This window comes from Aspergillus piperis, assembly GCF_003184755.1.
Source record: "Aspergillus piperis CBS 112811 unplaced genomic scaffold BO85scaffold_41, whole genome shotgun sequence".
Taxonomy (NCBI): Eukaryota; Fungi; Ascomycota; class Eurotiomycetes; order Eurotiales; family Aspergillaceae; genus Aspergillus; species Aspergillus piperis.
The window spans coordinates 62,181-88,452 of record NW_020291631.1 but is presented as its reverse complement, the minus strand read 5'-3'; the positions used below and the strand labels follow the sequence as shown (position 1 = coordinate 88,452).

Sequence of the window (26,272 nt, the reverse complement as noted above, 5' to 3'; positions counted from 1 at the left end):
TCACACACAGGTTCACACACAGGCTCACACACAGGTTCACACACAGGCTCACACACAGGTTCACACACAGGCTCACACTCAGGCACACCCTTAGGCTCACACTTCCATTCGAATATGCGATGAGGCACAGGCTTAATAGCTTTATAAGATTCGACCAAGCTCATCACGCGGTGTATTCTGTCTTGCTCCATTTCGTATAGTGCCAAGACCTCATCAACAACGAAAGTATCGAAACTTTGACTATTTCCAATCTCATAGTTCTTTATGATTTGTCGCAGCTTTCCATCTGTGTTTCTAAATGCCACAATCAATTGTTCTCGGACAAAGTCCTTAAGCCACATGCGTCCAGAATGATCATCGAGAAGGCTTCCGTAAACACATCTTATGGCACGCAGAATATCTTCTATTGACAATCTCTCGGCAAATCGGGCCATGAAGTGCTGCGCCATGCTTAGTAGCCCCGGGATCTCGTATTGAACGGCAGCCTGATATACATAGACTGCGCGCTCGAACTCCTCTTTATCACGAGTGTTGAGTATTGTGGGGATGTCTTCCGCTGCCTGAGGTATGCTGGGTGGGGTTTTAAGTGTCTCATACTGTCCAGTGTACAAGTAATGAATGAAGGTATGGGCACTTTGCGGCTCAATGCACAGCTGGTGGTGATGATGGCGCTCACTCCCCCAGTATTCATTGTGCATAACCTCCGGTTCGAATTGCAAAGTTTTATATGGTTGGAGGTACTGCTGTGGAATCCTGTAGTAGTTGCCGTCGACCTTGAGGGTGATGATGGGAGTCGTATAAGGACTACATTTCAATGTTAGCAACGGCTCAATAGCACTGAAGGTATGGGTCTAATAGACAATGGAGAGAAGGTACGATAATGGGAAAGGATAGAGGTATGGCCCTTACCATTCAGCTACCTGGGCATACTCTTCGAGCTCTGGAATAACTAGGTCCGTGGGTTGCTCAGGCAAGTCATCCTCAAGAGGGGCAATGACTGTGTTGGATATCCCCTTGTTCTTCTTCTTCTTTTTATCATGACTTTTAGCCATGGTGATCGTCGTGTCGGGAATTTTGTCCACAAGCAACGGTGGTGGTTTCTTAAAGTGTGAGTGGACACCTTTATATCTGGGATCCCAGGCGGTAATAAACAGCGCCAAAATCCAGGTGCTACCGCGGGGATGAATCCAGCCCCTAGACGCAACGGACACGTCATCCTCTATTGCTGCATGCAAGGCTACGATGCTCGAGACATGTTGGTGTGTGTTGGCACGCAAGATAGTTGCGGGGTTCTATACTGCTGGAACGAGGCAGCCTGTAAGAGCGGCACCATGGCATACATATTTGGCTCAAGAGCTATGCATGGAGCTGCGAGATGCCAGCTGATACCATTGCCTACAGTAGCACCCTGTGAGCTATACAACGAAATTGTTGGTGGCGTTGTACTTCCATTTTAGGGCAACTGGAACAGATTCAGCCTTGCGCGCTTTCTGCCGGTGGAGTATTGCATGACAGTGTCTCAAGGGACTCCAGAAAATACTCTTAGAAGCTGAGAGCCTATCGATATGAGCGACTAGGAGATAACCAAGCGCTTAGGTGGAGTACATGAAGCATAGCATCTAGGTGCCACCATGATAGCTGTTGGACGGCTCAGCACTAACCGGAAGGAACCCCGATTATGTTGTCCGATATCTATTGGGTCTGCTAAGGATGCAAGCTCGCTGGAAATATTTCTGGCTGTGGTAGCCAACGTACTGATGCCGTTATGCTACCTTGCCCGGCAAGGTTGCCCGAGGCTGTACACATACCCCGCCGGACACCCCTGCTAGGCGCCTGCGCCAACTTGCATCTGCCTGCTGCGGCGGCAAAGGAATAATATCTTGACGTCCAATCAATTTAACGATTGTGACCAGCGATGTCTAGAATACCGCTTATTCCTTTTTTTTTTACTGTAGACAGCCTTGTTAGGGTCCCCTTTGGGCTCGTCCGGCACAGCCACTTCCCTAGCCACACATAGGCGCTGGAGAGAAGCAATGACGATACTTTGCAGATGGGTGTCCAATATATAGTGAAGCAATAAGCCAGGTTAATTACCATAGGAGTGACCTGCCTGAAAAGCTTCTTCTCTGCAGTCTACGCACTCTTTCAGCTCTAGGCATTCTATTCTTCGGTAGGATCATTAAAAGATACTTCTTTCCTCCCATTACTGCCAGCCCTATCAGATCTGCCCCTATTACATCAGCCCAGTTATGCCAGCAGCTCCAAAATACGAACAACGACAGGTCTTTCTTGCCTGTAGTGCTATATTCAGCGGTGCGAATGCAAGCATACGAAAAACGAAGGCTATCCGCACACGCGTGGAAATGCATGAGAGCTCCTTGAGAAGGCTGATTCCAGGTTACCATCTCACTAGGGTAGTGTCGATTGCCAAGCTTCTTCTAGAGAAGGGCCTTTTCGGTTCGAAGGCCAAGGCTGAAGCTTATTTTCCTGGTCTCTTTGACCCGTGTCCCGTACGGCAGACGCTGAATGCGGTGCTTGAACAGGAAGCGTCTCGCTCAAATGAAGAAGTGCTCGAGGTGGTTTCACAATCGTACGAAGAACACGGGAGTGAAGGGGAAGACGAGCGAGTGGACGCTGTTGCAGTTCCAACCCCTGCACCAGCAGATGTTGATTTCACCCGAGAGGTGAAGGTTGAGCAGGACAATGATTCAGGTATGAAACGTGTAGATGGTGAGATGTCCTTTTCGGTTCATTAATAACGTGGAATTCGCAGATGAAACATTGATCCCAGAGAGACCTACAGCCTCACTTTTCCCATTGTACCTGCCCTATCATGCCCAACATCGGATCTTGACCAATGTGCAGCAAGTCCTAGAGGAGTGCATATTCGACTTTATGAAGAAGTGGCTCCCTAATTATCTTGAAAGGAACGGATGGGACTGTGCTGCAGCTGTTGAACTGACCAAGTGGACGAGACCTCCTTTCCGATGGACGACCGAGATCCCAGAAGATGCTCTTCGTCCAACAGACCTTAAAATTGAGTCGATCCTGTCGAAAGTAGTGAAAGTGCGTCATACTGCTGTACATCGACTTCCGACGACTGCACACGGGGTTTGCGATCTTGTTGGGATCGCTAAGCAGTTGACTGAAACTCTTGGAGATACCCCACGCACTTCACAGCTTGAGAATCTCCATCATGATCTGCAGGATAAGATCCAAATCCTCGAGTTCAACAAGAATGTTCTGGAAGAAAATCTAGCTTGTCAGCTCAGAAACATTGAGGCAGAGCGCGAACTGTTGAGTCGTCGGGAGGAGAGGCTGAGAGCCAAGACAGTCGAGGATGATAGGGAAAATAAGCTTATGATGGGCCATCTGTTAGAAGAGTCAATGGAACAGATATTCAGAGCTGAAGAGGTCCAGTCGGAGACTGAACGAGGCTGGTTGCGTCTGGGTAACAAATGGACATCCTTTAGTGGAGCCGTTTCCGGCTGGGCTCGAGACAGACTGGCTAAAGACGCTTTAGCCCTTCGTCTCGGGATTATTACCATCGCTTGTTTTATTTTGGTCTTTGTGTGGGTGCTGCTGCAGCGCTTCATACATATGACTGGGTTGTTGTAAGACAGGATGAGCGTTGAATGGGTTCGGCATTAAAGAACGCTGTCGTATTCATTGACCTAAATAGATAGTCAGTTAGATCTTTTTGGTAATATTTTAGCCGACGTAACTCCTTAAAATAGCACGGTCCTATTTTGTTCTACCCTAATCGTCACAGATACTACACAGGAGCAATGGGGGTTACCCAGAACATGTCATTAGATCAACTGTTATGAGGTATTCGAAGTATTATAGATAAAGCGAGGGTGTCGGTGAAGAAGCCTACAAGAAAACAATAACAACAACAAGACAAAAAAAAAAAAAAAAAAAAAAAAAAAAAAAAAAAAAAAAAGAAAACAAAGAGAGAGTGAGAGAGGCATTTTGGGACAAGATCAATGACTCGGTTCAAGGAGCGTAGGAATTCTACTCCGTGCGATGATTATAGTAGTGATCGCTTTCCCACCACGGTTGAGTACTAACTTCTCGGAGGTGTGGCTAAGACGCAGGCAGTATATGGCTCGAAGAACCGCCGCACGACACCAAGCTGAAATGGCGTGAGCCTGTAAAGGAGTCGATTCCATTTTGTGGAACCAAAAAAGAGGGATGGGTATAAAACCCACTGGCGTTCACTCACGATTCCTATTGGATAATGCTATAATTTCAGCATGCATATAGCCTCATCGAGTGATGTTGGATTGTTCGTCCTTATGCCAATAGAGTCGGATCAGTGTGTGCCCAGTCAGCCACTGCTGGGAGAGTGTGACCTGTTGTCAGTAGTGCAAGCCTTGATTTACCAACCGAGAGTTGTGGTGTACCATCATCGACAACCCGCTCGACACCTCGCGTGTGGTTCAAGAGGAAGCGTTCGCCCCTATCCTCCCCGTTATGAAGTGGTCTGATGAGGAGGACGTGGTCAAAAAGGCTAATGCACTAGAAAGAGGCTTGGGTGCCTCCGTTTGGAGCAAGGACTTTGAGCGCGCTACCCGTATTGCAGACCAATTGGAGTCTGATGTGGTCTGGGTGAACTCACATTTTGATGCTTCGCCGACAGCGCCGTTTGGTGGGTACAGACAGAGTGGTATCGGTGTTGAATGGGGTCTAACTGGACTATTGGGATACTGTAACTCGCAGACGCAGTGGTTGAAGAAGTGCTTCTAGTGGGTTTATGCGGGGGTCAGCTTTAGACATAGTATGGAGGATGCACATATCTGGATACGCGTGGTCAGGGTTAAGCGCACTTCTACCTGAACTTCCTAAGTATTTTCAGCTATTGTGTTAGTTGTTGGAGCTTTCACGTACTGGGGAAGGTGCTCGGGACATTCTCCACCTTCTCCTTCAGTCTGCAGACCCAGCGCCTCTCCACATGCCTCCTAGGGCACTCTCTGAGCAAAGCAATATACGTCTGATGATTGTAATATATTTGAGAGTAGTTAGAAACCGGACTATAGAAGATGGCAGGAATATGTCAGATACCACTATAGTTGTGGTGAGATCTGCAACCCCTCAATACTCGTCTTTGGCTTCCATGTATTGTTGCCATTTCTGGACGTCGGGCTAGGCATTGGTAACCTCAGCTAAGGGGCGTCCGACTCACTAATCATCGGCGATGGGATCGAGCTATTCTGTGTAGCGGCTGGAAAGCCGGATGGACCAGATGTGCCTCGATCTTTCGCCACTGGTGGCCCATGTATCGTCACTGCTGGCATCTGACATGCGTTACGGAAGTTCCGGGCGGTCTAGTCTGAATTAATTCCTCTAGTCAAGAAGTTCGGCGTCATTCAGACTGCGGACTTCGGGCCGGAGGGGTTCTAAGAGGCATGAGAGGCGGCTGGGAAGCTGAGCGGTTTGGGGTGGGCATGTTGTGGTGAAGCTTTAGCATAAACAAGCAAATCTGTCGTCCATCATTGGGTTTAGGTCTCGTTGAAGGTTGGGATACTCAGGACGAGGCCTATATACCTATATACCTTCTCAACCCAGAAGACGCCCGTAGAGATTAGAATTGAGACCGCCGCGGCATGTGGCCTGTACCAGCTATGTAACAATAATCATTTATTGCCCAATCTGAGCCGTGGAATCAAGAAGGGCCAGATAGGAAGGGATGAGAAGAGTTTCGATTCTGCAGCACTACATTGCTAAACCTCCGGGAAGTTGAAACAAATGCCACTAATAGTATATTTCATCAAGACCACATCAGGCTCGCCTTAAACATGGACAGGACCAAACCATAACGTTACACCGAGCAACCTATCAAGGCGATTGTATCCATACCCTCCGTTCCCGGTATGGGGTAACCGTGAGTAAAATCCTCCAGCGCACAGATAATCGACCCACACCCGCATGTGACATGCGGCCGCACCCGCACCCGCACCTCGTCATTTGCCTCCGTTGCCCTCGAAGACTGGCGCATCTATACCAGTATTCGAGACAAGCATCTGCAGCTGCCTGGTCGAAGTATTATTGTAAGATAAAAGGGCAGAACAACCCGCAGCGTGAGCGAGACACAACGCAGCACTGTCCTTCCCCGGGTTCAAGCAATGAGTAATACTTCGCATGATTTCATCCCCGATCTCACTGGGAAAGTCGCCATCGTAACGGGTGGACACACAGGACTGTATGCCACTTCCCCTAACTCGATTAATTTCTTTCTCGTCCAGCTCTCATTTCTTCAATCTCTGACAGCGGCTTCGGCACCAGCATCGAACTTGCGAAACATGGCGCCCGGGTGTATATTGCCAGTCGGTCAGGCACGAAGTTCAAGGCTGCAGAGCGGGATATCCTTTCTGAGTGCCCAGATGCAGATTTGCGGTTTCTGATGTTGGAATTGGCCGATTTGAATAATGTGCGGGAGGCAGCAAAGATGTTTGCTCAGTGAGTTGTATTAGCGACTTTTGACATGTGTGAATCCTGTTTCTGATAATAGATGGTGTAGGCAGGAGTCATGTCTTCATTTACTTGTGAATAATGCTGGCGTGTGTAGGGTTCTTCTCCTCCTCAGGCATGGCTTACTCGTTCCAGGTTATGTGCGTTCCATACGAGGAGACAACGGAGGGGTTTGAGATGCAGATAGGGGTAGGTACAGCCTTATGTACCAGCTTCGTTGGACCTATAGCTAAGCGCAGTTAGGTGAACTATATCGGCCATTTCCTGTTCACAAAATTGCTGATCCCGATACTCCAGAAGACAGCAGAAATGACCGAAAAGGGAAGCGTGCGTATTGTGAATGTATCTAGCGACGGGCACGCCAAACTCGCACCTAAGGAGGGCATAATATTATCAGACATGAACATGAAGGATAATTTCTCTGTCTGGGCCCGATATGGCCACTCGAAGCTTGCCAACGTTCTGCATTCGAAAGCATTGGCGAAGAGGTATCCAAACATTCTTACATTGTCCTTGCATCCGGGAACGGTAAAGACGTACGTTGCTTTTCCCTGTCCAACCATTCGAAGCACGGATGTGACAATTATTAGGAACCTATCCGCAGGGCCGATCTCGTCAACTCCGCTCTATCGGCTGATAAAGCCTCTTGTTGAGCTGGGTGCGCCTGGTCCACGGAAGGGGGCAGCGAATATTCTTTTCGCCGCCGTGTCGCCGAAGCTACGGCTAGAGTGCGACAATGGAGCATATCTGCTGCCAATTGGAAAGGTGTCTGCGCCTAGTAAAGTGGGATCAGACCCGAAGATGGCGGAGGATCTCTGGGAGTGGACGATGAAGGCCCTTAGAAGTCGAGGGTATGAATAGGCGAATTCATACACCATTTCGTTCACCAGTCGATCCGTAGCAACCGTCTCCCAAAACAGCAAGCTAGTTATCATCTCCAGCAAGACCTTTTAGCAGGCGGAAATACCTCCACCCTTGCCGTATAAGAGTCAGTTCTTCGTCGTCGATGGCTGTCAATATGGTTCCCGCTTTGCTGATGAAAGCAACGCACGTATCTTGGTGCTCCGACGCAGCCGCGCCGGTAAAGGCAGCCCATGTGAACACTTCCGGAGCGTTGCGGATCCAGTATAACGGCTCTATTTGCGACAGGTATTTTAGAAGCTGCCGGACTGCATGGTCTCCAGCCATGTCTGGTGCTCGTTGAGAGTGCGATGATCGTAGAAGCACTTTCCAGAACAATTCGCAGCAGATTTGGCAGCATACATTAAGCGTCTCTGGCGGAGTAAGGGGGAGGCTAGATTCGGGCCTACCAGTCCAAGACTTCGTGGTTGCGAAAGAGAGCGCACGCTCAACTTCAGCAGAAATACTACCGCGTTCGCCGTGGACTATATAATCAAGCCGTGATATGGCTTCGTACACGTCCAATATTGCATCTGCAGTCTCTTTCTCGAAAGACGACTCATCGTTGCTCAAGGTGGCCCTCGACACGACATTCCGAAGGATGGTGTTCGGGCGAACTGATTCAGAGGATAAGCAGTCCCAGACAGGGAGCACGTCATATATGCAGGCGAACGAGAGCATGGCACTAGAAGGATGAGCAACAAATTAATCAGCTCAGGAAGGAATAATGGCCACGTACATCTTGACAATGGCAATCAGGGGTCCTATGTCGGCTCGAAAGGATTGGGGCGTCGCAAGAAGCATCTTCACCAGGCCTTTCTGGTGCGCGACCGCGGAATCTCGGTCAAGTGCAAGCATCTTTGAGTCGTTAGTACTATCTATCTGCATACTGTATCCTATAGGACGTATACCCACGTTGTAATATAGCAAGGGTACTACCGCTCCCAGAGTTCCATAGTCTAGGACTGGCTCTGTTTGTGCTAACCGTTCGTTGATCAAGCGGATAGCCCAGGTGTGGTGGTACAGCGTTCGTGCGCTATGCTGCTGGTCTTGCAGCATGTCAATCGATGCGGATGCACTGAACAGTGTGGCATGGAATAGACAAGGATCGGACATAGCGTGTTGCATCCATTGAGAACGGAGATGGTGTGCCAGACTGTAAGCCACCACTGTATCCGAGGGTAAAGCTATAGAGGTGAGAACTTTCGGGTGGTGAGTAGTTAGTGTATTTAAATGGGGCTCTGCAACATGACCCACAGAATTGTATTAAGTGCAACATATAGGAGCGACACCTCACAGGAGGTTCGAACGCCACTCCTAGTTCTGTCTGTGCCAATGGAGCGGAATCCATCCTTAGTTGGGCTCTATAGGTGCCTGCTTCAGTATCACCAGGGACAACGACCGTGGGCCGCGGGTTCGTCGCTCGGTATGTACAGCTGGATCCTATTCTAAAGATATTCCTTGTCAATACAATTTGGCGGTCCAATTATGCCCCCCTTGCCCCCCCCCCCGGGGCGGCCCGGTAATTCCCAGCAGTCTATACGTACCTCAGACAGCGGGAGCACTTTGGAATGATGCGGTCACATCCACGTTTATGCACCTTACACCGGAAACATGCATCAGGCCAGAGCCTCTCCATGAATGACCCTGATTGGATCGGCTGAGCAACAGGTCCCGGTTGCGAGGCCGTTGGGTATTCGCATGGCTTGTCTAGTCTACAGGATAGGTCAAAGTTAATATCCGTGGTGCATGGAACCTGTTTGGTATTCAGTACTAAGGTGTCAATCGGACGTCAAACGTACTTTCTGCATCGAGAACAGATTGGAAGTCGCTTATCGCACTGTCGCTTGCCTGACTTGCAGGTCAGACAGACCAGCGCAGCTCTGCCCTGTTCTTGTTCGGCTCCATTTTCTCGGTGGGACGACGACATGTTAGCGACTGTGATTTCGGGGACGCTGCTTAGATAAAGTAGTGGAAGTGCCAATTCCGGGCCGGGGGCGGGGGGGGTCGGGGGGCCACAACTCAAAACGTGACCCAGGGTAAAATACGCTTTGGACTAACGCCAAGGCTGTCAGTCACATGATTATGCTCGTGGCTTACTATATTCTCCCTTACCGTCCTTATCCCAATAATTATTTAGGTGCCGTTACAACTGCAGGACTGCGGGTATGTGTAGATTTTATGTCATTCCACCGGCCGTACCGGGAGTGGGTTCGTCTCACCCGCTGATTACCACCTGGCTCCCACCTGAGCCGGTTTTAAGCAGTTCGAGTTTTTAATTCCGACGCACATCACTGTCCCTTACAGATATCGCAAATCTGGCCAACTTAGTATCTCTGCGCAGCTTAATCAGATATTGTCCGGGTGTACTAGGCGTACAGGAGTCAAACTACACCGGAACAGCCATCCCGTCAGCCCCAGCTTCAAGGGCCTTTCGGAACCTCCGCGGTGAAACTCCCGTTTAATCTGCCGTCTCCCACAAAACTCTCTATCCCGCCTCGACCGTACATAAAGGCACATAATGACGGGACACAACCCGCTGAGCCGGGCCAACGGTGCTCGCAGATTATTTTTGAGGCTTGGCTTAAGGGGATTATTTCTACCCGAGCGAATGTGACCTCTAAAGTTGGATGGACATACACGAACCATGTTGAAACACACGATGGAGCCACAGCTACGTTCATTGATGGCACTGCCGCAACGCGTACAGACCGAACTCGCTATCTCGTGGGCTGTGATGGTGGCAGCAGCAGAGTCAGGAAATTTGCCGGAATTATAATGCCTGGAGGTCAGATGTATGGACATTCTCGCCCTGGACCTCTTTCGCTTTACTAATTACTAATGATCTTGCTGCTGCTGAGAAGTCCCGTACGCTTCTACCTGGTTCACTTCCGATCCACAGAGCTAGCTCAGAAACTGCATTTCGGACATTTCTGGCACGCGTTTCCAGTCGCCACCGGGTTTCTCATTGACCAGGACGAGAAGGATACCTTTACAGCACACTATCCCCTCCCTGCTGGTATCACCGAGCCTATGGACCCACGTGAAATCGTCTATAAGATGCTGGGTGGGTGTCTTGGTAAGTGGCAATTCAAGATCGACGAAGTCCTCATGTATAATTTTATATTGATTTAATATTTTTATATTCGCTAGCATATCAGGAAAATAATATTCTATTAAAAAAAGGGTAGATACGCAATAAAATTATATTTTAGATAGAATATTCAATATTAGCAAGACCTCGATATAAGCAATTCGGTGGTGTGTCTCATATAATTGCTTATAACCATGTTTTACTGTATTTCCCCCTCCGCTCCTTAACTCCGGTACTCCGTTGCCATGTGGGCCTTGCAGCCGTCGTTGTGGGCCTTCGCTGGTCCTTGCCGGGGAGGACAGCACCAATTCCGGTGACGTTTACTTCAACCTCCTGTAGCGCTACTACAACATATATGTCGAGTCCACGAGAAACCTGTTAAGTCCTACGATGGCACGACTCTCCAGAACATTCATAGAGACCTACTCACTGGCAAATCTGCTATCCTTTCTTGTTCCGATCTCATTGAGTATGGCTTTTCCCTTCCAGAAAACCCCCTTTAGCCCCTTCCTTGGTCGGAGGAGCGCTGTCTACAGTGTGGCTGGCATGATAGCATGCTCGCAGCCGCTGGCAGCGAGTGCAGGACAGGCCATTCTGGCGAAGGGCGGGAATGCAGCGGTTAGTCCTCCATAATCCCAGGGCGAGCACAACGGCGAATGACAGTCTACCAGGATGCAGCTATAGCAGTAGGTTCGTGTAAGCTACAACCGCTTATCCATTTATGCTCATTGACATTTCCACCGTAAGCGGCTGCTTTAAATGTTACCGAGCCAGGGTCAACCGGTATTGGCGGCGACATGTTCTGTCTCTTCTACGAAAGCAAGACCGGTAAAGTACGCGGACTGAACGGGTCTGGCCGTAGTCCCATGAATCTCACGCTTGATATTGCGCGGAGAAATCTGGAGATTTCACCTGGCCAAAGTGGTAATATTCCGCTTAACAGCGTATTGGCTGTCACGACACCGGGGGCAGCGGCTGGATGGGTAGACACTTTGGGATGGTTTGGTAGCGGGAAGCTTTCACTGGCGGAGGTGTTAGAGCCTGCCGTCTCTCTTGCCGAGGACGGATTTCCAGTTTCTGAGATCTCTGCGAGATTGGTAAGGTGGTTCCTTCCCAGGATTAATACTGCTCTGGTGAAGCTGACGGTTTACAGTGGCAGGAGAACGAGCAGTCACTGCGAGAGGCGTCATCCAATTTCCGCGAACTTCTCAAACCCGACACCAGAGCGAAGGACGGAGTTCGCGCCCCCTTGGCCGGAGAAATTATGACAAACCCAAGCCTTGCACGGACATTCCGTACACTTGCTACGCAGGGAAAGGATGGCTTCTACCGAGGCGCAGTCGCGGATGCTATTGTCAAGGCAGTGGAAGCTCGTGGTGGGTTCCTCTCCCACGCAGACTTGGTCTATCATGTCCATATGGGTACCGCAGAGACCGACCCGGTTCGCGTTCAGTTTAATGGAAATGTCGATGTCTGGGAGCACCCACCGAACGGCCAAGGTCTCGTTGCTCTCATGGCCCTGAAATTGTTGGAGGAGTTAGAACGCACCGAGCAATTAGCTTCCTTCGCGAGCCTCCGCCACAACTCCGCAGACTACATCCATGCACTTATAGAAATCTTCCGCATCGCCTTTGCCGATGGGACGTGGTGGATAGGGGATCCGACCTTCTCTAAAACACCTGAACTCTTGTCCGAAGCCTATATAGCGGAACGAGCCCGGCATTTCAGTCCGACCCAGGCTTCAGATACCATGACGCACGGCAGTCCCGCCTTCAACTCGTGCGATACAGTGTACTTCGCCGTCGTAGACAAAGATGGCAACGCCGCATCCGTGGTAAACAGCAACTATCACGGTTTTGGAACCGGCATTATCCCGCGTGGTTGCGGGTTCACGCTTCAGAGCCGTGGCGCCAATTTTACCTTAGTGCCGGGACACCCTAACGTACTTGCTCCTGGCAAGAGGCCGTATCACACGATTATACCGGCCATAGCTACGAACCCAGACGATGGATCGTTACATACGGTGTTCGGGATTATGGGTGGATTCATGCAACCCCAGGGACATGTGCAATTATTGATCAATATGCTCGTTTTCGGGATGGATGCCCAGAAGGCACTCGATGCCCCAAGGGTCTGTATTGGGCCTATGGGCCATTTTGGGTCGGCGAGCGTGTATGACAGAACGGTTTACATAGAAGAGGGGGTAGATATGTTGGTTGTGGAAGAGCTTAGAAGGCGAGGCCATGTTGTTCGCATGATGCACGGGTGGGATAGAGAGGTTTTTGGTCGAGGACAGGTCATACGGGCTGTTCATGGTGACGGTGGGCAGACGGTTCTTGAAGGTGGAAGTGACTTCAGGGCTGATGGCATGGCCCTGCCGGCGTAGACCTTTCTGTCAGAGCCTAGTACAACACATTGTTGTATGATAGGTGCTCGCTTGTAGTCTCAGATGACGCTATGCATAGAACCCGTGTTCGTTGGGAGTAAACATCCTGCCCAACCGCTTTGGAGTTATATAGTTGCATCCTCTTCTATCCTCCTCAATTGCTTCGATGCTCTTTGGGAAAGCATGTTTAGAGATTGGGTTCTATGGAATGAATGAGAACCTTTGGAAGTCGGATCGGTAACCGCCGTCTGTGGTCCCAGCTGGAGGCTACGCTGTCTGGTCTCTATATAGTGTAGGGAGTACGGAACATTTTAACCAACATTTTAGCGGATGAAATCCAGCCGGCATATATGGAATGGGAATTGATTTCAAAGTGTCGTCCACATGAGACTACCCATGCAACTACCCAGCTGCCTTGCGAGCTGAGCCCGGGATTCTGCCCATCCACTCCACGGAGATAGCACATAGAGTCTCCGGCTGGTGTGAGGCTTTGCATACTCTACGGCTTGAGCACCACATGCTCACCCCAACCGCTCAGCTTACCAGCGGACTCCAACGCCTGTTGGATCTCTTCAAGCCCAAACACCTTCGTCTGAGAGACACCAGACTTGCTGCCAAGAGGAAGCAATCCCGACTCGACCATCTGGATCATCTGCTGCACATGCTGGCGATCGTACATAAACCGCCCCTGGATTCGAATACTCTTGAACATGATCTCGAGGTAAGGGAAGTCGAGATTTCCCGAATTGCCTCCCATAACAACGCATCGACCGAAGGCACGCAATGATCGAATGCCAGATGCTAGGAGCGATGACCCCTGAACTGCTGGTGGCGAAAGATCCAGATACACGTCTGCTCCATCCGGCTTCCCAGTTGCTGTACGGAACAATTCTGTATCAGCGGCGGTATCCCCGGTGATCCGGACCGTTCTTAGTCGATTTGTAACATGAATGCTCTTAAGCTTCTCTAACATGGTCTGGTTCCGCCCACCAGCGATCACCGTCGCGCCCATTGCCAGGGCAATGTTCACAGCGGCGCCGCCGTACCGCCCTGTTGCGGGAGCCACGATCACTACCTCGCCAGGCTTCAAGCCGACCTCCGAAAGACCGCCAAACGGAACAAGGCACACTGGCAAGAGACAGAGATCATTAATGCTGTATCCTAGTGGCCCAAGAAGAAGCGCTTCATCCAGGCGGTACAGATTCTCTAACGGGAATCGCGCGTACTCAGCGTACGTCGCGTTACGCCAGACGCCGTCCATGAGTTTCTGTGCTGCGGGATATCCGCCGCCATGGACACCATAGAGGATAGAGACGGCCGGGTTATCTCGGGCGCGAATGGTGATGTCGCAGAAGACGAGCTGGCCAGGTGTTAGGTCCACGGCATCCGGTCCAACTTCGTGTATTCGGCCAATGGCGGTGTTCCCCGGTGTCATGGGCACGGAGAGCGGGTAAGGACGCTTGTTGCTAATCACGTCTCCCATGTAGGGTACGATATCGGCAGCGAGGATGCGAACAATCGCGTCACCGGTTGATGAGATGGGCCGGGGGACAGTTTCAAGGATGAGTGGCTGGTCCCGGGCGTGGAGCACCAGGGCTTTGTGAGTCGACATTCTGACCGGAAGTGTTGGCATTCGTTCTATGATTTCTTACTGTCGTCCGGTCCAATTCACTGAATGAACTAGACTGACCTGCGTCACCAACACTTTATAACACGCGAGGATGTTTAAACCGCGGATCAAGTTCCCAACTAGGTCCATGTTTAACTCCGGGAAAAGGTTATCTCCGTACAACGGGGCCATTATCCTTCTAGTGGCGGTGATAACGGTTGCGTGCGGCCGCAGGTTGACCGGTAATAAAGAAAATGGGAGATGCACGGGACAGCAACCAAGGAGAGGTGGGGAAGGGGACGGGGACAGTGTGGCAAAAACAAGTGGTCTCATAAGTGAATGTAGTCTAATTCACTTACGGCCCGTGGCACAGGGGAGACCTCCTGCGATCTAACCCCAATCAGACGGGTCATTGTAGACTTGGCTCGGACTAGGGTTGCCACGGACTCTCTGACGTACTGTGCCTTTTCCGCACCCGCACCCGCACCCGCACCCGCACCCCCTACATCAGGCACCTCTGCTGGAAGTCGGCCAGTGTCTCCAGTGAAAACGAATTTCGCCTCTCGTGACGAACAGCTGCTTCACCTTTGTTACCCCAATGGTTAGAAATCGAACCAGCCCATAAAATAGTCCCATCACACAATACGGGCCCCATTGGACACCCATTTCTTCTCCACACCAGGCGCGACTCTAGAGTATTGAACCCAGCTTACATTTGGACAAAGTTGACCTCGATCGTGTTCTGCAGAAACAGACGGTAACATTGCTGCTGTCAGCTGCTGTCAGCCGCGGCTGAAGTGGGATGCATCATACGGGTCATCTTTTGATTTCTTTAGGTGACGCAAATTTATACATGGCGCAGTCAGCAAACTGCAAATCTATATGTGTTGTTTCCTGACTAGCGCATGTGTCGTCGCGGAAGACATGTACTGGAGTGAATGAGGTTGGGCTTGAGCTGAGTACGTCTGTTGGCTGTTCCAGAATCCGTCCAACGAAGTACGCTTGTGATAAAAATAAAAGGGGGTAGGGAGGAAGGGTGAGGGGGTTCGCCGAATTCATCATTTACCAAATCCATTCAAATGCTAGCTACATACTACCTTCGGGATATAATCATGATCAACGTTCCCACCACATAGAAGGATGACACTGGTTTGGCCGGTCAATTTCTCAGCGACTTTATTGAATCCTGCAAGAGCAAGCGCCGCAGAGCCCTCGACGATAATGTTCTCCTGAGCAGCAAGAGCCTTCACGGATCTCAGGATCTCTGCTTCGTTGCACTCAATAACGTAGTCCACGACCGCGTTTGCGAGAGGAAGCGTTATCGTGTTTTGGTCAATACCGCCGGCCACAGCCTCGGCCAGGGTAGGGAAATGATCCGTTTCAACGACATGACCAGCCATTAGAGAGGCTGCCAACGCTTTGGAATTGCTGGCGGAGACTCCATATATCTTCGTCTTGGGGGAGAAAGATTTGAGAACAGATCCGACACCGCTGAGAAGCCCACCACCGCCCATGGAAATGAAGATGTTATCTATTTCGTCCAGCTGCTCAAGGATTTCAAGTCCGATTGTTCCTTGTCCGGCAATCACTTCAGCGTCGTTGTACGGCGAGATATAAGTGTAGGAACCCGACGAAGCAAGCTGCTGCGCGTGCCGTTCAGCCAGACCGGTCTCCGCACCATGCAGGATCACGTCGACACCGAACGACTTAATATTTTCCAACTTTGTCTGCACCACTGTCTCGGGAAGGACGACGGTAAGGTTCTTTGCGAGCACTCTGGCGGCAAAACTGGCACCGATGCCGTGGTTACCTGACGATGCTGTGATCAGAGGCCCCTGTGCTGATGGGGACGACAGTTTAGAAAGTGCCCCTCGTATTTTGAAAGACCCGGTTAGTTGAAAATTTTCTGCTTTAAACAGAACCTTTGCGTCCTGATCATGACCGATTCGTCTGGCTGGTATTAGAGGGGTTTTGTAGATGTGATGGCGAATGCGTCTCCTGGCTTGAATGGCGTTGGCCGCAATCTCCTGAAGTGAAATTTGCATGATGGATGATGTCCAGATTGGATTAGGTGAAGATGATGTCGGGTTGTTTGAGGGACGGCCAAGGGATGCCATTAGTTGATAAAATACTCCACCGCTGTGAGTCACCCCTTCCTGGTCCCTGTCTGCGGTGCCAAGGACTTAGCTTTATCAATGGGAGGTGACATTTTATATAATTTAATTCCTCAGTGCATTAGGATATTTAAGTCTAGTACATCCCTGATATCCACGACATCCCCGGATAGGACAGTTGAAATCTGGCGGTGGCGCTCGTACGCGGGGTCCAACTACAGAAAGCGGTAAATCTACAGGTAGAGCATAGGCACGTGAAGTTGCACGGACTGCGGGCTGTCTTCGTAGAGCCCGTATGGTAGCCCGCAGAATGTGTGTGTGGATCGCGGTGTGTTTGCAGTGCGGAAAGGGGCCTGCAGACCCGTGCAGGTTGTTTTGTTGTCCCCTGGGTTGTACTCAACCTGCACCGAGCGCTCCCTAGCAATAGATATAGAAGACGCCTTTCTTGTATTGTTTCTAAGGTTTCTGCTTGAGATCCTTGTAGCTTCCGAGTATTTGATTCCTACTTTTAGGGAAGTGACTGTATAGCTGGTCTCCTCTACAGAGAGATTATATCTACCACTCTCAATTTCTAGTTGTGACTTGGTATAGCGGCCATTTTTGAGCCGGATGTAGGATTCTGCATACCGCACCTTTCAATTCCAGAGACATGTCTATCCAGAGCATCTCGGATTGTAGTCATCGTACCCTCTCAACATAATCTAGGATCACTGAGTAGCGGCCTTGATGGCAACTGCCACATGGTCTGGCGCTGTATAAAAAGGACTGTGAGATGCATCCACACGGTGAGTTTGAATCTGGATCCCTTTAGCAACCTCCTCCACCATCGTTTTCTGCACTGAGAGTGGGATGGCCTCGTCCCTCAAACAATAGAGGTACGTGGACGGAACATGCTTCCAAGCCGCGAAGGTAATGTTGCTATGAAAAGTCTGGTAACTATGCGGTTTTAGTGCTTCGACAGCCCTTTTTGCATCAACTTCATTCATGTCGTTGTAGAATGTTTCTCTGGGGGTAGCCGGTGTCACAAGCAATCCATCGTCCGAGACTTGGAACCAAGGGAGATCATCGCCGCCAAAAGAACTAATCAATGATTTCCCCTCCGGAACGATAAACGAACAGCAAAAGAAGAGATGAACGACACCCCCTGGTTGACCCTGGCGCTGTCGAGATGCCCAGTCTAAGCCACGAATTGCCTCGCAGCCCGGAAGCCCACCGTACGAGTGCATCACGACCACCACTCGTTGGCCAGCTTTGACAGCACTCTCGATCTGTTCCCTGATCTGAAGGACATCTTCCAAGAAATCGGAATGTGGCTTGTTAGGACCAACAGAGGGCAAGTGAACGACGTCTGTGTTGTAACCGTCGGCTTCCAGCCGTTGAGTCACTTTGTCGAAACAATGAGGGTTGTGCCACGCACCAGGGATGAAGATAATTGTTGTTGATACAGCCATGAAGAGAGTTTGCTATAGCGTCTTGTTGTAGCTGAGGAAAAAGCGAGGTGATGACAGAATGAGGCAACCTGCGTCCAAACCTGGCTCCATACAACCTTTTATGTACGTTTGGTGAAGCTAGAGGCCATGCGGTCTCAGTCGTATGGGCCCGCCCAATGGTACCGGTAACTTGTAACTTGCTGGCGGAAATAAACCTTGAGGTCTTGTCCATGGAAGGCATGAGGCTGACTAGAAATTGTTGAGCACCCCTCGCCGCTTAACAGACGTGAAACTACGCCCCACTCCGCACGTACAGCCGCACCTATGCACCTCGGCGGAGCTGATGTCAACGAATCATTACTGACGCCGCATGTAGTTGTGTAGTCTACGGGCAACGGGTTCCGTCGGAACGCCATAATATACGAGCCTCATCCATGTTCATGTTCCGACAACAAGAAGTGGAACAGCCCAAGACAATGGCAGATATAGTAGTTTCATCATACGTAGCAAATAGCGTGAACCCGTCATGTTCGCATGTCGATTAGTGTCGCATCCTGTCGTATCAACAATCGCCCGCCGATACCGCTTATGAGAACAGAATCAGAACTGACTACTGCTTTCAAATCGGTGATGTTCTACTCCTCAATTTATAATCATCGGTCACCTTCAGCTATCGGATTCAATTTGATTTCAAATCTCTGAGAAGTCCCGCGGGGTACGATGAACAATCATCTTTTCTCGATGGCAATCCGGATGCCCAGATACCTCCCGGGCCGGATTTCTCCTATACACTGCCACAGAGTTTAAATAGACCGATGTCTCCTGAAAACATAACCACTTGATCTATAGTAAAACTTTCCGGTTCATTACGACAGACCAAACTATTTCTATTCGCCCAATATATTCTCGGCTTCATGAACAACAATGGCGCCGTTGCTACCGTACGATATGGGCACGATTGTGGAGGTATCGGTTATCCACGCGGGACGAACGACAGTACCCACAGCCTACGTGGTTGACAGGCCAATTGCTGGGCATAATGTGCTTGACATGCCTTGCTACAGCTTCTTAATCGAGAACAGAAGGCTGAATAAAAAGGTTCTCTTTGACCTTGGGATAAGAAAAAATTGGAAGGAAAAGCTGCCGCCGTCTAGTGAGCAAGATCCCCATCTATAGTGTGTACCGGGCTATTCACCCGTGCAGCAAATGTTAGTCCACTATATATGCTAATGGTGATCGAACAAAAAGTCCTTCACCAAATCCAGTCTGCTAAGGCACTAGTGGACATTGAGCAAGACGTCGCCGATCAACTTCGCAACGCGAATGTCCCCCTGGAATCGATCAACGCTATTATTTGGTCACACCACCATATGGACCATACAGGAGATCCATCTCTTTTTCCCCCATCCACGGATTTAATCGTTGGACCCGGCTTCAACCGCAATAAAAGGACGTTCCCGGGTTATCCTACCAATGCCGATGCTCTGGTGACTGACGACGCCTTCTCGGGCCGTAGCTTGGTCGTGCTGGACTTCTGGAACGCCATGACCATTGGTGGCTTTTTGGCCATCGACTTCTTCCAAGATGGAAGCCTGTATCTGCTCAAATCAACCGGACATAGTGAGTATCGCTATGTTGGCGCAACTTGATGCTTCTTGCTGGGTGGTAAGTTACTGATACTTTTAAAAAAACATAGCGCACAACCACATCAGTGCTCTCGCCCGGACGTCGAAGGACCGATTCATCTTCCTGGGGGGCGATATCGCTCATCATCCCGGGGAGTACCGTCCAACCAAACACCTCCCGCTTCCGACCGAAATCAGGCCATCGCCACTCGGTGAGGAAATCTCCTCGCCCTCCGTATGTCCCGGCTCCATTTCCGAAGCAGTTTCCTCTGCAAATATAAGAGGCTTAGATGCCAAAGTCACTCCCTTCTACCAGTTGAACGCTGCAATGAACGAGGATCTCAAAGATGCTGAGATCGCTCTAGAAAAGCTGCTGCGCTTCGATGGCTCATCCAAGGTTATGGTTATCATTTCGCATGATGCAAGTCTCCTGGATGTCCTTCCTTTCTTCCCAAGGAGCATTAATGAGTGGGACGTCAAGGGATACAAGGCAGAGGGGACTTGGAGATTCTTGAGGGATTTTGCTAGGGCTGCTGGTGGAACAACAGACGAAAGTGTATAGTCATTGGGTGTGAACCCGGAATTACTAGTCCGCTTCGGTCCGCAATTGTTAAGTTTTCACAATGATTTATGTCTGCATGAAGGAGATATTAGTTCGTATCAGGGGCTCTGCAGAAAGCCGGATGCGTGGACGCCGTGTTCTTTGCATTCAATTTGGCTGTCTCGCCTTTCTTGGTCTCCGTCACCTGCCCATTCCACAACACATAATATGAAGGGCGTGTTTCCCGGGCGTTGTTTAGTATTTCTCCAGGACCAACAGGGCCAGCCCGCTGGGACTTGCTCTTCTTGAAAAATCAGAATTGTTTGGTTATTATTGCCTTTTCAAAAGATTCAGCAATGGTAAGATGCTTGGCCGGTACTCGTCTTTCCCTGTAACTCGCCCATCTCCAGTGCTCCTACAGAATTATACAAACACAACAGCCGACCCCGAATACTACCAATTGCTTTCCTCTGTGCTCGCGTCTGCTAGGAATACCATATTCCCCAGCCAATGTACCTTCGACATGGCAGGTCTGGACGACTCCTCAATCACATCGGTTGCATTCTCCGAGACCATTCGTCTGCGGGCCTCTGACCAGTTTGAACGGGACTTCAAGGCCGGTGCAGCCGGAGAACTATTCGTAAGCCATCTTACCTATACCCTTACCACTAAGAATATATATTGATCGCAGCAGGTATTCGAACTCCTCTCACGACTAGATCCACCCCTACCTACCTTCACCCGCGACAACTGGCAAATCGTGATCCCCAAATTCGTCACAATTCTTCCGAGTATTCCGACATGACAGCATGGCATGGTCGTGAGACAGCAGACATTACCTACGATGATCAGGACGGAGTTCTCACCTCCCTCTTCATAGACAAAGGATACCTACGGGATGATGTGTGGAGGGGAAAGACACCTCGGTTCTACATAGAAGTCAAATCTTCTACTGCGGACAACCGTACGCCTTTCTTCATGAGCAAGCACCAGTACCGACGGGTAAGAGAAGTCACATATCTGTTGCAATCATATTACTAACCTATAGTAGATGCAAGAGATGTCCAATGGCGAGATACGGTCTGATAACATGGACATGGTGTATGTGATCTTCCGAGTGTATATTCTAGGACAGCAGTGCATGAGAATGAAGGTTTATGTGGATCCAGAAATGATGCGCGTGAGAGAGGAGTTACTATTTACTGCCGAGGGGTGGTCGGTTGTTCCCGCTTGATGATTTGTTTCCGGAGTGCCATTTGGATTCTGATGATCTTCATGAGGAAGTCTGTTGTATTGGGTCTACGACCCAGAAGTAGAGCCTGTATGTTTAGTATCGAGGTACCTTTCGTTCTTCCGAGTTATATATTACAACTTCTAAGTATGCCCTCCCTTCCGAATATAGCTTTGCATTTGTTTAGTAAAGATGACAAGGAGCTGTGACCGCGCTTTGTGTGTTCATCAATATTGAGATATTGCCAATCATCAAACCAGCCAATCTGATAAAGAGCTCTTCACCTCTTTATCCATCAACACCCCAACCACCTTCTTGACCGACTCCCTCGCCAGCATGGCTTCCTGCCAGCGTGTGAAATGAGGAAACTCCTCGGGACGCCACGCCTGATCGCCTTCACGACCAGCCATGAAAAACGCAATTTGCATATTCCACATGACAAACGCCAGGTCTGCGTACGTGCACTTGTCGCCCACGAGCCAATCGCGCTCCTTCAAAACAGAGTCCAAAACACCCGCTACACGCTTAACCTCGGCACCGTAGCGCACCTTGGCGCTTTCCGGGGATTCACCATAGATCTTCTCGTGGAAGATATTGAACCTTTTGATAAGGACATGAAATGTGTCAGAGGGTCGAACGTTGGTGGGCGCAAAAGGCTGGGTGGCATAATTTAACTTACCATGCGGATTGTCCAAAGTACGGGCCCTGTCCCGAGGCCTGGAAGTAAGACCATTGGATCAGTTGATATTGTTCCGGGAATGTATCGTAGGATATTTTGTGGTCTTTGTCGTAGGTGTCGATGAGGTACTGAACAATGGCACCTGATTCCCAGAGAGTAAGACCGGTGTTGGGATCAATGATAGCTATGAATCGAGTCTCATCAGGACCTGCAGTAATAATGGCGTGTTGTGGAGGAACGGATCTATTCTACATACCGGGAACTCGGCCGTTAGGGTTCACGTCGGTGAAGGGCTTGGTCTTCAGTCCGTCAAGTTCGACCCATGAGGACTCGTAAGGAAGGTTAAGCTCCTCGAGGATGATGAGGACCTTGGAGGGGTTGGGTACTTGGTCTGAATTTTGTTTTTCCGCTTCTTAGCATTGCTTTCTTTGACGTAGTGGGCATACCACTCAAGGGTGAGATAGAGAGACGGAACGTACTTCGCCAGAAAAGCTTGATGGGCTGCAAGGACGTCATGTTGGAATTGCTCGGTTCTATTTCTTGTTTTCCTTTCGGAAACTGAGAATTAACGGCGCTTGGGATTGACAGTGAGGACAATACCAGCGAGGGCGTCGCGAGGAACAAGGGCTATTATGTGTAAAAGGCCAGGCTGGACTGGTCACCGAAAAATCCGAGTTTACCGCGTGGTGGAGCGGATGTTTACACTAACGCATCAGAAGCACTTTAGCTTGAGATAGAGGGGTTACTTCGCCTCATTTCTTTGTTCCGACAGCATGTATGGGAGGATCGGTCCAGGAATTTCCCGCCCAACGCACCGATAGACCAGCGGACCGAGATCCTTAGCAGATCCGGAAATACTACACGCAAAAGTCACAGACAGGAATTAGGTGATCCCAGGTGCGGAGGAAGGACAGTATCTAGTTTGCTTTGTCTCGATCAATCTAGAGCGAGGTACCCCTGGCACCATAGAGCTGCAACTAGCCTGATCAGGCAGGTATACTACATGAACTGTTATTTCAGGTGCGGAGTAGGATGCTATCTACTAACGAGCCTGTCATGTCTGGGCCGCTTTTAATTAGCTACCAGTCGCAGGCCCGTGCGGCAAATAGAACCACTATGCTTTCTGCTTGGGCGGTCAGAACGAGAACCACATAGGGTATGTGGGTCCCTCGGTTCTGGGGCGCTGGTTGTTCTGAACTTACTATGGCATGCCCTGTGTGAAATACGGCGTAGTTAAGGGACATGCCTAGTGCTTATTGTGGGGGCCACATCACTTTCTTGTTTCCATACAACCCCCGCATCTTAATTTAGTGTCAGCGAACTAACATGCTTAGCCCTCATGCTAGTTTAGAACGTAAACTCCGCCTCTCGCTAATCATGTTGCGATCGTTACCGATTATGCCCGGTGTACAGAGAGGCTGCCTCACCCCGTGCTTTTCCACTTCCTCGCCGGGTGTATGTGCCAACCCATTTTGTTCTCAGTATCTCCCAGTCCAACACCACTCTCCTCCTTCACCCCAAGGCAATGGCTCTTTTCATCATTGCGGCCATCCTGCTCATCCTCGTAAGTACCCATCTCCGATTCCCGGGAATTCTGCGAGTCAAACTGACCCGTAAGTCAGTATCTCACCACCCTCATCATTTATAACCTCTTTCTCCATCCTCTTGCCCGCTACCCCGGCCCTACCCTCTGGCGTGCATTCCGTTTCCCCTTCATTCTCACCAATATCAGCGGCCAACTTCCTCATCGTATACATGACTTCCACACCCAATATGGTGACATTGTCCGTGTTGCACCTGATGAACTCTCGTTCATAGACCCGCGCGCCTGGCGGGACATCTACACGTCAGACCGTGAATTTGTCCGCCCGCATCAATACAAAGACCAGCCTCCCGGCAAGACAGCACCGAATCTAATTGCCTGCTCGGAGGCTGAACATGCCCGTCTTCGCAAGAACCTGGCACCAGGTTTTTCGGAGAAATTTACTGTACTTCAGGAACCGATTATACAAAAATATATCGATGCGCTTTTTGCTAAGCTGGACGCAAAGGTTGCGAGCAGTGGAGGTGACGGTGCCACCCAAAGTGCTGACTTAGACCTTGTAGGATGGATCAATTACCTCGCCTTTGACGTGATAGGTGATCTCACCTGGGGTAGCTCGTTCGGGTGCCTCGAGGGTCTGCGGTACCATCCCTGGGTGCAGACAGTTAGCCAGTTCAAAGCTGCCATCGTTGTTGGCTCGATGAAATTCTATCCTCTGCTTTATCGTTTCATGATGGCCATCACCCCAGCGGATGCCCTGAAGCCAGTTATGGAGATGTGGAAGGTCACGGATGAAAAGGTGGCGGAGCGGGTAGCCACCGCTACTCCTAGTACTGCCACGCGACCGGACTTCGTGGGAATAATGATGGCATCGGGCGCCATGACGCAGGAGGAGATGGAAGTGAATTCCATGCTGATCATTGCAGCTGGGAGTGAGTCAATTACGACCATTATCACGGGAGTCATCAATTATCTTCTGCGGGACCAGAGCACCCTCCGTGAATTGGTAGACCAGCTCCATGACACCTTCCCTACGGAAAAGGATATTACAGCCACCCGGCTAAAATCTCTCTCATATCTCGACGCAGTTTTGATGGAGGGTATGCGCCTATGCCCAACAATTCCAGACGCCATGCGAAGACAGGTCCCGCGGGGTGGAGCCAGGGTGGCCGGGCAATTTGTACCAGAAGGGATGATTGTCTCAATCCCTCCGTTTGCTAGTTACCGCGCACCCCGCAATTTCACTGGGCCGGGTGAGTTTGCCCCGAAACGGTGGCTAGGAGAAGATATGAGCAAGCAGAAGGAAGCTTTCAATCCATTTTCACTCGGGTCGCATAATTGCCCTGGCCAGAACTTGGCTTGGATGGAGCTACGGCTCATTCTGGCACGGCTGTTGTGGAGGTATGATCTAGCGGGGGTGGATGTGCCGGCCTGGGAGAAGCAAGGGATCTGGTGGTTTTGGGATAAGAAACCTCTTATCGTGAGGGTTAAAAGGGCTCAATAGGATTGTTGATGTGATGGATAAGATTGCCCCTCGTGGATCCACCCCCGAGGGTAAGATCACTGGCTAAGATTCGATCATATCAGATCCGTTTCTTATCCGCTACGTCGCCGGGTCCATGCTGCAAACACGTTTTATCATGCAACTCAATCAGACCTGGTTACATCTGACCAAAGCCAGGAACACGCAGCCCCAGGGCCATGGAGACAGACACGGGAGATGCTAGATAGAAGAAAATGAATTTCTCCTTAAGTCAGCAGGGAAGAACACACGCCTTAGAAGAATCAAATATATTGGAAGCAAGAGTATGGGCAAATAACGGAGAGGGAGTAGTAAAATCATAGATAGCCGGCTAGCCAGGTGACTGGTCAAATGCGATACTCATATGCAAGATCAGTCTTACTTTTAGTTTTATATCGCTTTGCTATCTTGTTAATTTATTGTGTTTAGCTACGGCAACTACTTTTGCTACATCGTACCTTGCGTTGTTTCTACGTACTCCACTGGCGAGATTGGAGAAATTTGACAGCATTACGGGCAGTGCTCTTTTCTTCAAGCAGTTAAGCACCCCCACAAAATTCCGTCATACCACCTCATATCGTGATATTACTTGACAAGTAATGACAACATCATCACGGGTCCATGGTAACTACTTCCGCCGACGCATTCACCGGTCATTTGCAAACTCTTCCACCAATAGATGCTCAGGAATCTTCGAGATGTTGGAAGAATCGCCAAAATCCACTTTGCTCCTCTGGCCAATAGCGGCGCGGCGCCCTAATGTGTGGGACGCGACTTGTGGAAGTGAGGAAGGATGGGGTAATCGAAAGTGAAGGGAGGATACGGTGGATGATACGTCAAGTGTTCATCATCTAACTAAATATACTCTCGGCTGTAGAACATATATAGTATTATAGCATCAGGGGTCTTATATTGTTACACATCTTTCAGTCCTAGTCAGAAACTTGTCCAACAGTAGTTTCGGTACATTCATACAGCATAGAGCTGTTATACCTCGTGAATAAGAACTATTGAGGACTTAACCCAGCTTACGCATAGTGATGACCTCCAATGTTCTGTAAATAAGGCTTAACATATTTCTATCAGGAGTGAATGCTGACAGACGCATGAAAATACTATCGTGA

General features: G+C 49.9%; 15 protein-coding genes across 15 annotated transcripts; 8 read left to right on the top strand and 7 right to left on the bottom strand.

The window, feature by feature from the left end:
- Nucleotides 1–12: 12 nt before the first annotated feature.
- On the bottom strand, nt 13–1,052 carry BO85DRAFT_493668 (uncharacterized protein; the record flags this gene model as incomplete). Its single annotated transcript, XM_025663838.1, has 3 exons — nt 13–23; nt 77–804; nt 910–1,052. 3 exons carry the CDS (start codon nt 1,050–1,052, stop codon nt 13–15), a joined length of 882 nt encoding a protein of 293 aa, XP_025509686.1.
- Nucleotides 1,053–2,363: 1,311 nt separating this feature from the next.
- Nucleotides 2,364–3,618, top strand: BO85DRAFT_385623 (ubiquinol-cytochrome-c reductase cytochrome c1; the record flags this gene model as incomplete). Its single annotated transcript, XM_025656605.1, has 2 exons — nt 2,364–2,712; nt 2,774–3,618. The coding sequence occupies 2 exons, from the start codon at nt 2,364–2,366 to the stop codon at nt 3,616–3,618; spliced, it is 1,194 nt and encodes a 397-aa protein (XP_025509685.1).
- A 792-nt stretch (nt 3,619–4,410) lies between these two features.
- Nucleotides 4,411–4,752, top strand: BO85DRAFT_385571 (aldehyde dehydrogenase; the record flags this gene model as incomplete). The annotated part of the gene is made up of 1 exon (XM_025656602.1): nt 4,411–4,752. A coding segment is annotated over one exon (342 nt), but the record flags the coding sequence as incomplete, so codon positions are not given.
- A 1,376-nt stretch (nt 4,753–6,128) lies between these two features.
- On the top strand, nt 6,129–7,335 carry BO85DRAFT_385553 (retinol dehydrogenase; the record flags this gene model as incomplete). Its single annotated transcript, XM_025656601.1, has 6 exons — nt 6,129–6,205; nt 6,274–6,462; nt 6,528–6,529; nt 6,572–6,663; nt 6,718–7,010; nt 7,065–7,335. The coding sequence occupies 6 exons, from the start codon at nt 6,129–6,131 to the stop codon at nt 7,333–7,335; spliced, it is 924 nt and encodes a 307-aa protein (XP_025509683.1).
- Nucleotides 7,336–7,398: 63 nt separating this feature from the next.
- BO85DRAFT_464514 (uncharacterized protein) lies at nt 7,399–8,433 on the bottom strand (the record flags this gene model as incomplete). The annotated part of the gene is made up of 3 exons (XM_025661988.1): nt 7,399–8,059; nt 8,114–8,232; nt 8,290–8,433. 3 exons carry the CDS (start codon nt 8,431–8,433, stop codon nt 7,399–7,401), a joined length of 924 nt encoding a protein of 307 aa, XP_025509682.1.
- A 197-nt stretch (nt 8,434–8,630) lies between these two features.
- On the bottom strand, nt 8,631–9,373 carry BO85DRAFT_240916 (Zn(II)2Cys6 transcription factor domain-containing protein). The gene is made up of 3 exons (XM_025654841.1): nt 9,177–9,373; nt 8,922–9,089; nt 8,631–8,817 (listed from the first exon to the last, which is right to left on the bottom strand). Exons 1-3 carry the CDS (start codon nt 9,302–9,304, stop codon nt 8,760–8,762), a joined length of 354 nt encoding a protein of 117 aa, XP_025509681.1. The 5' UTR covers nt 9,305–9,373; the 3' UTR covers nt 8,631–8,759.
- Nucleotides 9,374–9,952: 579 nt separating this feature from the next.
- BO85DRAFT_454603 (uncharacterized protein) lies at nt 9,953–10,535 on the top strand (the record flags this gene model as incomplete). The annotated part of the gene is made up of 2 exons (XM_025661328.1): nt 9,953–10,169; nt 10,239–10,535. Coding segments are annotated over exons 1-2 (283 nt in total), but the record flags the coding sequence as incomplete, so codon positions are not given.
- A 730-nt stretch (nt 10,536–11,265) lies between these two features.
- BO85DRAFT_432972 (gamma-glutamyltransferase family protein) lies at nt 11,266–12,947 on the top strand (the record flags this gene model as incomplete). The annotated part of the gene is made up of 2 exons (XM_025658400.1): nt 11,266–11,565; nt 11,622–12,947. 2 exons carry the CDS (start codon nt 11,266–11,268, stop codon nt 12,852–12,854), a joined length of 1,533 nt encoding a protein of 510 aa, XP_025509679.1. The 3' UTR covers nt 12,855–12,947.
- Nucleotides 12,948–13,157: 210 nt separating this feature from the next.
- Nucleotides 13,158–14,770, bottom strand: BO85DRAFT_454602 (isopropanol dehydrogenase). The gene has a single exon (XM_025661327.1). The coding sequence runs from the start codon at nt 14,464–14,466 to the stop codon at nt 13,354–13,356; it is 1,113 nt and encodes a 370-aa protein (XP_025509678.1). The 5' UTR covers nt 14,467–14,770; the 3' UTR covers nt 13,158–13,353.
- Nucleotides 14,771–15,471: 701 nt separating this feature from the next.
- On the bottom strand, nt 15,472–16,589 carry BO85DRAFT_454601 (threonine ammonia-lyase). The gene has a single exon (XM_025661326.1). It carries the CDS (start codon nt 16,506–16,508, stop codon nt 15,546–15,548), a length of 963 nt encoding a protein of 320 aa, XP_025509677.1. The 5' UTR covers nt 16,509–16,589; the 3' UTR covers nt 15,472–15,545.
- A 617-nt stretch (nt 16,590–17,206) lies between these two features.
- Nucleotides 17,207–18,240, bottom strand: BO85DRAFT_454600 (alpha/beta hydrolase). Its single transcript, XM_025661325.1, has one exon. It carries the CDS (start codon nt 17,801–17,803, stop codon nt 17,285–17,287), a length of 519 nt encoding a protein of 172 aa, XP_025509676.1. The 5' UTR covers nt 17,804–18,240; the 3' UTR covers nt 17,207–17,284.
- A 691-nt stretch (nt 18,241–18,931) lies between these two features.
- On the top strand, nt 18,932–20,194 carry BO85DRAFT_509861 (MBL fold metallo-hydrolase; the record flags this gene model as incomplete). Its single annotated transcript, XM_025664513.1, has 3 exons — nt 18,932–19,160; nt 19,211–19,627; nt 19,704–20,194. The coding sequence occupies 3 exons, from the start codon at nt 18,932–18,934 to the stop codon at nt 20,192–20,194; spliced, it is 1,137 nt and encodes a 378-aa protein (XP_025509675.1).
- A 502-nt stretch (nt 20,195–20,696) lies between these two features.
- On the top strand, nt 20,697–21,407 carry BO85DRAFT_464508 (uncharacterized protein; the record flags this gene model as incomplete). The annotated part of the gene is made up of 4 exons (XM_025661987.1): nt 20,697–20,813; nt 20,868–20,933; nt 20,966–21,175; nt 21,225–21,407. 4 exons carry the CDS (start codon nt 20,697–20,699, stop codon nt 21,405–21,407), a joined length of 576 nt encoding a protein of 191 aa, XP_025509674.1.
- A 72-nt stretch (nt 21,408–21,479) lies between these two features.
- On the bottom strand, nt 21,480–22,867 carry BO85DRAFT_432960 (glutathione S-transferase family protein). The gene is made up of 4 exons (XM_025658399.1): nt 22,563–22,867; nt 22,340–22,474; nt 22,084–22,267; nt 21,480–22,004 (listed from the first exon to the last, which is right to left on the bottom strand). The coding sequence occupies exons 1-4, from the start codon at nt 22,597–22,599 to the stop codon at nt 21,656–21,658; spliced, it is 705 nt and encodes a 234-aa protein (XP_025509673.1). The 5' UTR covers nt 22,600–22,867; the 3' UTR covers nt 21,480–21,655.
- Nucleotides 22,868–23,559: 692 nt separating this feature from the next.
- BO85DRAFT_409345 (cytochrome P450) lies at nt 23,560–25,584 on the top strand. Its single transcript, XM_025657432.1, has 2 exons — nt 23,560–23,647; nt 23,706–25,584. Exons 1-2 carry the CDS (start codon nt 23,609–23,611, stop codon nt 25,128–25,130), a joined length of 1,464 nt encoding a protein of 487 aa, XP_025509672.1. The 5' UTR covers nt 23,560–23,608; the 3' UTR covers nt 25,131–25,584.
- The last annotated feature ends 688 nt before the right edge of the window (nt 25,585–26,272 follow it).